Source organism: Oryzias latipes, chromosome 20, assembly GCF_053564925.1.
Source record: "Oryzias latipes strain Hd-rR chromosome 20, Olatipes_Hd-rR_3.1".
NCBI classification, from domain to species: Eukaryota; Metazoa; Chordata; class Actinopteri; order Beloniformes; family Adrianichthyidae; genus Oryzias; species Oryzias latipes.
In genome coordinates, this window is record NC_136256.1 from 3,627,501 (window position 1) to 3,638,335 (window position 10,835).

The 10,835-nt window shown below is 42.0% G+C and overlaps 1 protein-coding gene across 1 annotated transcript in view; it reads left to right on the forward strand.

Moving 5' to 3' along the window:
• LOC101170814 (vasoactive intestinal polypeptide receptor 2) overlaps nucleotides 1–6,929 on the forward strand; it is a 44,297-nt gene extending 37,368 nt beyond the window's left edge. The window contains exons 8-14 of the mRNA XM_023950048.2: nucleotides 2,814–2,964; nucleotides 3,369–3,429; nucleotides 4,095–4,164; nucleotides 4,543–4,634; nucleotides 4,803–4,941; nucleotides 6,254–6,295; nucleotides 6,375–6,929. Coding sequence (XP_023805816.1) covers nucleotides 2,814–2,964; nucleotides 3,369–3,429; nucleotides 4,095–4,164; nucleotides 4,543–4,634; nucleotides 4,803–4,941; nucleotides 6,254–6,295; nucleotides 6,375–6,539 — 720 coding nt within the window. The 3' untranslated portion in view covers nucleotides 6,540–6,929. The remainder of the gene's footprint in view (nucleotides 1–2,813; nucleotides 2,965–3,368; nucleotides 3,430–4,094; nucleotides 4,165–4,542; nucleotides 4,635–4,802; nucleotides 4,942–6,253; nucleotides 6,296–6,374) is intronic.
• The last annotated feature ends 3,906 nt before the right edge of the window (nucleotides 6,930–10,835 follow it).

Below are 10,835 nucleotides of genomic sequence, written 5' to 3' on the forward strand. Positions count from 1 at the left end.
ACAGCTAATCCCACAAACATCTAATGGATTGAGGTCAGGACAGCCTCTAGGTGACATCCGTCTCTCCACTCCCAAGCTGTGAAGGTGGTTTCTGATAAACTTGCTCTGGAAGATCATGGTTTAGGCCCAAACTGTGAGATTGTTGCCTGTCAACCAATGTCATCTACAAACTCATCAACAATGAATTTTCCACTGATAAGTTGCTGTCTTTCTCCAGTGAAGTTGACCCCAATTATTACTTCACCTCCACGAAAGGATCTTATGGTGGTTTCAGCCAGCATACAGTAGTTTATCCAAATGTTCTTTAGTCATTGGCTCTACAACCTAAATGTTGCAGGCAGAATCTGGACCAGTGAGCTTGCTGGAAACCCAGAAGCTCCAAACAGGACTCAATGGTAACCGATGGTGTTAGCTCTAATAATCAGTTTGGCTGATTCTATAGCTTCATGTGAGAATGAACAGAACCTAATAGACAAGAGCCACCTCTGGGTTCAGATGGGTTTACCGTACCAACTTTTTTGAGCCTTTGCTCTAAATTTTAGTTGACTCTTAGAGTCAAGTTATGCCCGTTGACTTCTATTGGGACCATTGACTATACATGAGAACTGAACTAAGTGACCCTTCCCTCCTGGTGTTCAGAACAGGAAGTACCTGCTGGCTCCAAGAAGCCAAAATCCCATAGACTTCTATAAAGAAATAAACAGCTGTTACTGAGTCATTCTATTGGTCAGAATAACCATTCTGGCTCTTATTCCTTTTTTTAAACATGTTCTTTTTAATTTTCTTTTTTCATATTTTTCTATAGTCCAAGTTATTCAAGTTATAAACCGACCAATCTGGTGTCTCCATAAAAAGTAGGCGGTGTCATGTCCAACATTCAAATCGTTTGATTGACAGATATTCTGTACCCTGCTTTCAGTGGTAGGGGTGTGGCCTTCCAACAAGCTCACTCCTGATTGGCGAGAATGGTTGCCAAAGAAATGATGACTCGGACCAACTTGGACCAATCACTGCTCACTGACATCATCTGGCTCTAACATGGGGGTGTCCGTGTCATGAAAAATGGCTAATTGACTTGACTTGAATTGACTTTATTTGGTTGGAGCCAGAAGTAAGCCATTTTCTATGGATGATGTCACACTGACTGTTCAATTCTCTTAGGCCAGGGGTTTGCTATATGTGGCTCTATTACACCTTCATTGTGACTCTGGTGAAATACAGATAAAAGGTTTTTCCTTTTAAAAAGTAACTGCCAAGTAAAAAAAAGTAAAGTAGACCTTGTGCCATGTACCACAGGAAATCCATTGGAGGTCAGAAAGCAAAACCAGAATGAACCCAGAAGAACCCATGATGACATCAGTGTAAAAGAGAAATATCAGAAATGGATTCTGTGGTCCACTTGGTTTGTGGTATAATATACATCATTTTGAAGAAAAAATGGGTCTGGGTTCTTATGGGCTAAGGCAGACTGGATAAGAAGGTAGATTTTCTATTTTTGAACAAATTCAAGGATTTTTAGAGCGCCTTAAAATACTGTAGGGGTCACTGAAGTAGCTTTGATTTAATATTTTTCATTTAGATTCATAAATGTATGGCTGAGATGCACCACAAATGCTAACATAATGTTTTTTATTTATCACTGCTGACATCACACTGAGGCCATGGTCCTTGACCGGAGAAAGGTAGCTTGCCATCTCTCGGTGGGTGGAGTGTCCTTGCCCCAGGTGGAGGAGTTTAAATATCTGGGGGTCTTGTTCACGAGTGAGGGAAGATCGGAGCGTGAGATTGACAGGCGGATCGGAGCGGCATCCTTATGCGGTCGCTCTATCGGTCTGTCGTGGTGAAGAGAGAGCTGAGCCGAAAAGCAAAGCTCTCAATTTACCGGTCGATCTACGTTCCAGTACTCACCTATGGTCATGAGCTATGGGTCATGACCGAAAGAACGAGGTCTCGAATACAAGCGGCTGAAATGAGCTTCCTCCGTAGGGTGGCTGGGCGCTCCCTTAGAGATAGGGTGAGAAGCTCGGCCACCCGCGGGGAGCTCGGAGTAGAACCGCTTCTCCTCCACATCGAAAGGAGCCAGTTGAGGTGGCTCGGGCATCTAGTCCGAATGCCCCCTGGACGCCTCCCTGGAGAGGTGTTCCGGGCATGTCCCACTGGGCGGAGGCCCCGGGGAAGACCCAGGACACGCTGGAGAGACTACGTCTCTCGGCTGGCCTGGGAACGCCTCGGGGTTCCACCAGAGGAGCTGGAGGACGTGGCTGGGGCGAAGGAAGTCTGGGCATCTCTGCTCAGTCTGCTGCCCCCGCGACCCGGTCCCGGATAAGCGGAGGAAGATGGATGGATGGATGGATGGATGGATGGATAGATGGATGGATGGATGGATGGACATCACACTGCACACTACTATGAGATCTGCATTGAGATGAGGGGCACAGGGTGTCTTTTATTTTGAAAAGAAGTCATGTAAACATTCAAAAGTTGCAAAACTATTTCATATTGTGAAAAAAAGTTTTCTCTTTCAGGTTATTTATTTCATTTACATGTTTCATAATGACAGACATGCAAAGCAGAGTCTTACTGGATAAAATGAGACTGTGGCTTCTACTGGGTTGTGGTCAGTAAGAAATTGACCCGCAGGCCTCATGGTTAGGAAGGACAAATGAGCAGGATGGGAGAGTCACTTCCTGGATGTTACACATGTTCGTTCTTAAGTCAGGGATCTTCCAATCCTAGAGTTGGTCGGATGGGTTTAGGACCTTTCCAGATGTGGTCAGTGGAGAAGTGAGCACAGATTGTTGTTGTTGTTGCAGGTGGGCTGTAAGGCCACTCTGGTTTTCTTTAACTACTTTGTGATGGCCAACTTCTTCTGGCTGCTGGTGGAAGGACTTTACCTGCACACCCTGCTGCTGGTCATCCACACCTACTCCACCCGCCTCTCCATCTACATGTTTATTGGCTGGGGTAAGCTGTGGTCCAGAACCACTGTTGCTGCGTTTGCTCATAGCTTGAACAAGGCATCGTTCAGACACTACATTATTCAAAAACAACACAGTTACCGATAACACATATATTTGGAGATGCTAACTGAATTTACATTTCACTGTTTGGGACAGAAGTGGTTTGATTTTTTCCCATAGTTGGTTAAACCACACTGATCTAAATGTGGACAAAGTGAAGGACTCCAAATGTTCTTCATCCAGCAGCTGCCATGTGACACTGTGACCTCTTTACCAACACATAGTCGATCACACAGCTCTGTAATGTGTGTGTGGGTGGATGGGGATTTTCCTGTGTGGGAACAGCTGATGATGTTCTGCATCAGGGACTTGGATAACTTAAATCAGCGCTTTGCCTCTGACTGACAGGAATCCCCTTTGTGTTCGTGGTGGCTTGGATCATAAGTCGGGTGAACCTGGAAGACACCAGGTAAACGTTCAGACACGTCACAGATTCACCAAGGACGGTGCATAGCGACAACGCTTTGTTCACTTCATGTTTGTGACATTTGGTAATAAAATGTTTCATAAAGGAGACTGTAGAAAATACAGGAGAGCCATTGCAGTAAGCTAAAAAGCCTGACCTGCTAAATATCCTTGTTCCTGAATCCAAGACGCTTAACCGGAAGGATCTGAGAACCCGAGCGAACACGAAAGATTTCAGAACTGATGCTTTAGATAAAAGAAAACAGGATCATTTAAAATGTCTTCTCCTTCCTTTTTTGATGTTTTTGTTGGAATATAGACAAATAAATAATCAAACTAACTAATTCCCTTACTGACCTTTCTCTGTAAATGCCTGGAGACTAACAGTGAGCCATGAACAGCTACTGCTGTGTGTTAAACCTCTGATGGGACGTTGACTGTCTGAATTTACTGCATCAGGACCACCACAGACTCTGGGACATTAACTCCTTATTGTTAAAAATTAAGGGAATCGCAGGAACAGCGTTCTTCTCTAAAGCCATCAACTTCTGTTTCTGTTCTCACATTTACAATAAATAATTAAAAAGAATGCAAACTTTTAACTTTTTTACCACTTGTAATCAAATATATACCTTAGCTAACAGTTTTGTTTTTCACTGTCCTCTTTAGCTGCTGGGAAATCAATGACAATCCTGTTCCTGACAGACTCATCAACTGGCCCATTATGGCTTCTATAATTGTGAGTTTTCTTTGTTATTTTTTTTCATAGAGTTGAATTTAGCTGAATACTTTTCATTAATTATTAGTCACTGAGACTGAAACAAAGGAAAAAGGTTTTATGTTATTAAACTGAATTTCTTAGTCTTTGTCGTCATTTCTACACACTGTCACATCAATAAATTAATGTACTGAAATTGCAACTAGTTTAAAAATATACATGGAAAGGATTTATGTTTCTAAATGAAAAAACATGTTTCCTATACAATATTTTGGCTTTTTGTGCACATCCATTAATGGGTTAAAGTCCAGAAAAAGCTCCTAAAAGTTATTTCATACTGTCCATGCGCTGCTCTTTCATCTTCTGTGCCATTAATGCCAGCCTGTGTTTCTCTACAAGATCAATTTCATTCTGTTCATCAGCATCATTCGTGTCCTGGTGCAGAAGCTTCGCTGCTCTGAGGTCGGAGGCAACGATCAGTCCCAATACAGGTACGGACAGCCATGTTTGAGCTGCTGCTGATCTGTTTTATGCTGAGGTCACAGCGCTGAGGTCACAACATCAGAACTGAGCTAACTAACCCATGATGCTGCCCTGAATTAACACATCTTCTCTAAAATACAAAACGCTTTTTCTAAAGTCAGATGTTTGGATTCCAGACGGCTGGCCAAGTCCACGCTGCTGCTCATCCCGCTGTTTGGAGTCCACTATGTGGTGTTTTTCTATCTGATGGAGCCAGATGATCAAATCTTGAAGCAAATCAAGATTTTCTTTGACCTTGGCCTTGGATCGTTTCAGGTACGCGTCAGTACCTCAGTCCTTTTTGAAGGAGTTCTGAGGTTAAACAAGCAGCACAGTTTGATGCAAAGTCTCAGCAAAACAAATGTCAGATGTATACTTGAAAAGAAAGATGGAAGTCCCGTCAAGGTTCAGAAAGATGTCTATATAAACATGCTGTACGAGCATTTCTGTTCTAATCCAAAAGCTCCTCAAAGTGTTAGACAGCAGAATGAGTCTGTTCTATTTTAGCTGCTTTAATCCTGTCCTTTTTATGCTGATTGCAGAAATATGTAGTCATCTGGAGGCCAGTGAACTCCTGCAGAAAGATGGAGTTTGTCTCCAACAAGCAATACTTCACTGGAAACCTACTCTCACAGCAAAATACCACAATCCTCTGCTTTTTTATTCAAAATTTGAAGAGTAAAAGTTAATAACTAAACACCATAAAAAGAACCTCTGTTGTCTTAAAAATCTATTTAGGGGTAAAATAATGTAAAACGTTCAACGTTTTTAACAAGAAAATTATATGAGATAGCTATCACTAAATGCTCATTTACTTGTTTATGAAAATATAAAATAGATTTATTTTGAATAAAAAGTCATCAGATTTTCTGTCACAACTTCTGTCTTACCGTTTAAATCCACAAGATGACACTAAAGTCTTTGTCTTCATTGAGGTCGTTTATGTGCTTTTTAGATTTTAGATTCTAAAAAGAATCTAAAAAATTCTAGAATTTAGATTCACTCTCACTGTTCAAACAGGAAGTCTGATGTGGAAAAACAAAGTCAGGAAAGGCGTCAGCTTTCAGAAGCTAAGCATCTCAAATGTAGACATCATCTCTCAGCTTTACATGCACATATCACAGCTCAGCTGCAGAACGCTGTTGTTTCAGTAACAGAAAACGTGTGCAGAGAAAAATGCTGTCAAATATCAAATGATGCCGTTTTATTGCATTATTCAGCCAAAGTGGCTAAACCACAAAAACACATTACAAGCACAGGAAAGTTAAAAAAGGAAGAAAGCTTGTGAAACGACTACATAGGAAGAACTTTAAAGGTGTTATTTCCTGAGATGTGATGACTGAAGTTTGCCATGCAGGACAGTCGAGAAGCCGACTGACTTCATGACTTCATTGTCATTCCGGCCATCACTGCAAAAAAGAAGAGAAGAACTTCAGTTTGTGTGCAATAATTATAATTTAATGAGGTTTTGATAAATTAAGAGGATTTTATACTGAAAGTTTAGCATCAAATGAACTTTGAAGCTTTAAGGAACAGTTTGAACAATGAACATGGCTTCAGTTTTTTTTCCGTATGTGTTTGGTTTTAGGGTCTGATCGTCGCCGTCCTTTACTGCTTCCTAAACAGCGAGGTGAGCAGCTGTGATCCAGAGCAGCATCTGGATTATCTGCTGTCTTCCCATAACGGGACTTTCTGTCATAAACCAACAGGTCCAGAGCGAGCTAAGGAGGAGTCTGTCTCTGAAGCGATGTGTGGGACGTGAGGAAAAGCTGCAGGCCGTGACCCTCAACCGGAACGGCAGCCAAAGATCCCCAACATTTCCCAGGAACGTCCGAGCTCAGTCCATCCTGCAGACGGAGACCAGCGTGCTCTGACTGCAGAAGATGAGGGCTGCTGCTCTGACCGGGAAAGAGAGGACTCCTTTCATTGTCTTCAGCCTGGTTCTGATCCCTGCAGTTTCTTACCGATCACATTAAACTCATTAAACGTTTAGAAACAGAGACTGAGCATTATCAACAGGCTGAACATAGCAGTGTTCCAGCTTTTTGGTTCTCGGATCCTTGAGAACCGCACTTCCATCGTCTTTATCGTCACTCCAGATCACAGCTGCTTCTGTTTTCCTTTTGATTCCAAAAGGATTTTACAAAGGACAAATCATTCTCACTAGAAAGAAATTCCTGTACAGTATACAACTTTAATAGTTGATTAGTTTATGAGACGCTTTTTTTTGTAAATAATAATAAAATCGGATGAAAAACCAAAAAGCTACAGTTTTTGAAGTTCTTGCAGATCCCCGGAGACGAGGCAGGTTTCAATACTCCACTAACAGACAGGTGGGAACAGCAAAGGTGCTGACTGGATGTAAATGTGATGCACTAACAGGAAGCTGCTGCAGCGACTAGACGGACGGAAAAACACGAGCGCAAACTCAAACCGACTCGAAAATGAAAATGATGAAGTCCAATCCAGCCTGGGTCCAATAACTGTCACAAATTGGCCTGTAACCTTTGTGCTATCCTAGGCACTCTAACATTGGGAGTTGGGTCATCTAGACCCACTAGACAGTGCTATGAACCTTTTTTCTTCAATGATTTGTGATCTTCACTGGTGTCCATGGATTACATGAAATCTTTCCACCTTTATCCACCTTTGTCATGGTAGGGAGAACACGTCAATGTAAGGGGGGGGGGTCATCTAAGATAGCACAAGGGTTAAACAGGAAAAAACTGAAAAACCCGAGAGAAATGAAAAAAGTAAATGACAAACATGAACTGAAGGGCAGACACTTTGAACGTGGAGTGACTGACAGGGAGAACAGCCAAACGCTGATGACAAGAACCTCTTCAAAATAAAGAAAGCAGAACTGAAACCAGAGCAGACAGAAGGCCACTTTCCTCAGACAGACCAACAAATACAGAAGCTTTTAGCACAAATAACAGACTTCTGAAAAGTGTGTTCATATCTCCTAACGGTTGGGCCTCATTTTGCATGAGGACAAAGAGAACTCTGAATTGTTAGGCCACAGTCTGGTTCTTCTTCTATCTGGACCAGGTCAAGCTCTTCCAGCATTCTATTTTTCTGACTTCATCTGAAACAGGACACATTGCATACGTGGACTGAGAATCTACACAAAGTTGTCATTCAAACGGCCCGTTCACAGCTGGAACATGTGGGTGTTACTTTCTGAGATGATAAATGGTCTGAAGTGGAGGAACGGCGTTCCAGCGTGTCTCAATAATCTCCTTTTTAATCCTGGTGGATCCACGCTCAGAGGCCAAGAAAAGGGCAGAGGGTGTTGAAACCATGCAAACCAACACAAAGGTGAGGCTTTCTCTGTGCAGTGATGGGACTTTTCTACAGGGAGGGTTTGTATTTACTTTAGATCGGGGAGCATTTTATTTTAACGCACACACCTGAGAATGTAAAGCAGAAGCACTTCTGTATTGATCTGAAGACAAAAAAGAGTTGAAGAGACTTCCGGCACGGTAGCACCCTAGAGAGGCGGACGCCCACCTCCCTCTTGCAAACACAAATTTAAGCTAAACTCCTGCAAACAACTCATTTAACAAACTATCCTTTACAGTAAGCCTGCTAAAACTCTGATTATGTTGGGCAAGGAAAATCGAGCAAAGGTCGTAATAAACCCTCACAATGGAAAATTGACTTCAGGTTCAAAAAGAACCAGGATGGCAGTGGTAACATGGAAGCTAACGATAGCAGTGGTGCTAACACTAGCGATGATGCCAACTGCCCGACAAGTACCAAAGATCTTAATGAAGCCACAATTTTGAAACCTATCAAGGAGCTTAAGGCGGACTTTTCAACGAAATTTGAGTTTTAGCCTTAATTAAAGAGATGTTAATTAAAGAGATGAGAAGCGAGGTTGGAGAATGCATGGAGCGGATTGTGAACGCGGAGACGGGCATCTCCGCCACTGAAGACACGGTGATGAGCCTCCAGGCTAAAGTTTCATGTCTCGAAAACCAAGCATGAAATATGGATAGCAAGATCGTAGATCTGGAAAGCAGATCCAGGAGAGCCAACTTGAGGCTGGTAAATCTACCCGAAAAAGTGGAGGGAGGCGATGCATGTTCATTCCTGGAGACATGGCTCCCAGAGGCATTGGACATTCCCACGCTCAGATCAAAGCGGTTCCTGGAGAGGGCTCACCTTGTTGGCCTAAGATCTGATTCACTCATCATGAAATTCCTCAGCAACAGAGACAAACAAGGTTCTGGTGATAAAAGCAGTGAAAGCTAAAAAGGAAATTCTGGTCAGTTCTATCCGGATATAGCAGCGGAATTACTGTACATAAAAAGCAGAAAGAGTTCGACCCTGTGAGGAGACAACTGCGTGACATGGGAATAAGACATGGCGTGATGTTTCCAGCCAAGCTACTGGTTACCTTCAAGAATAAAACACGTGTTTGGAAAAGTGAAGGAAGCAGACAACTTCATATGTGGGATATGAGACAAGGACAGCACAGGATAACTGTGAGCAGTAAAAAAAAAAGACCATTACACCTGAAAACCTGGATCACTGTGAGTCAACCTCCATGATGAGTAAAAACTGAATTATGTCCACTTAAAAAAATGTATAAGAGAGCTGTGGAAGTTCTAACACCAGTGGTATTATTGGAATAACTTTAAAAAGAATGAGGTGAACCGTGATTATACATTTAAAGTTAAACTGATGTTTCACTAGTACGCTGATGTATACAAAGGTACCGGGTAGTTATTTTTACCTAGTAACAACAGGACACTTTAAGTTTGATGTGATTTAAAAGGCTTTTTAAGGCAGGTTGCTGCATTTTAAATATATATTTTATATTTTACTATGTTATATTTTTGTGACATTTGCAACAATTGAAGATTTCTTCTTTGAATTTAATTTCTTACTAAAAGAGGGAGGAGGTGTTAATTTTTTATTTTCATGGTGAAATCTGGGTCACTCCCAGATTGTCTGGAATGATCCTTAACACTTTCACAGTGACATTTCAGTCAGATAACTCATGCAATAGTAAGGATATTTATTTTCACATACTTTATTTACTTTCACATACTTTATTTACTTTCACATACTTTATTTACTTTCACATTCCTTTAACTTTGCATTTCACATTCCTCTAACTTTGCATTTAACATTCCTCTAGTGTTTCAGAGGCATTCCATTTTCAGACAGAAGTATGACTGCTATGTGTGACCCAGCACCTTTGACCGTAGGGCCGCTCCCGTTCGAGTACAGCGCCACGAAGGGAACACACTATTTATTGAGTCTGCTATGTGTGACCCGGCACCTTTGACTGTTGGCTGCTCCCGTTTGAGTACAGCGCCATGAAGGGAACACACTATTTAGTGGATCTGCTATGTGTGACCCGGCCCCTTTGACCGTTGGGCCACTCCCGTTCGAGCACAGAGCCACGAAGGGAACACACTATTTAATGGATCTGCTATGTGTGACCCGGTACCATTGACCCATTGACCGATGGGCCAATCCCTTTCGAGTACAGCGCTAAACACCAACCTGCAAGATGACACAACTTAACATCCAAATTTGAAGCTTCCACTGACATAACATGATTAAAGCTTAAGTGAAATTCATAATTTAGAAGCTTCCATCTGAGTACTATGAACGAGCTCAACGATATGGTTTCGATGCTTCCATCCGGCACACTATGATACGAGCTTAAATAACATCTAATTTCAAGCACCATTGCATAATGTAACACAGCTTAAGAACATCTTAATTTTAAGGTTTCCACCTGGCAATATAGTTTGCAAACATCTATAATCCAAGATTTTGTATGCCATTCCGATGCTAACGTATTGGTTGATTCACTTAAGAAACTCATTGAAACTCTGAGGAGGTTTACCGCCCCATCACTTTTAGTGCAGAATAGGTATGTGGAGTGCAGTCTTCGTTGCAGCACCAGATCAAGGAATGCAGGGGCGACAATATCATCCGCCAGCAACGAAAGTGCTGACCGGGGGATTCATCGCACCATAGAAAACCACCAGGATCACAAATTCCAACAGAGAAATGATAGTGAAATATAGAACCTGCATGTAATCTTACTGTAACAGCAATTTTTTTACACACCAATGGTAAGAGAGAAGTAACCTTCTGTCATTTCCGGAGGGAGGCACCTTTAGAAGGTCTTCGAGGAGCAG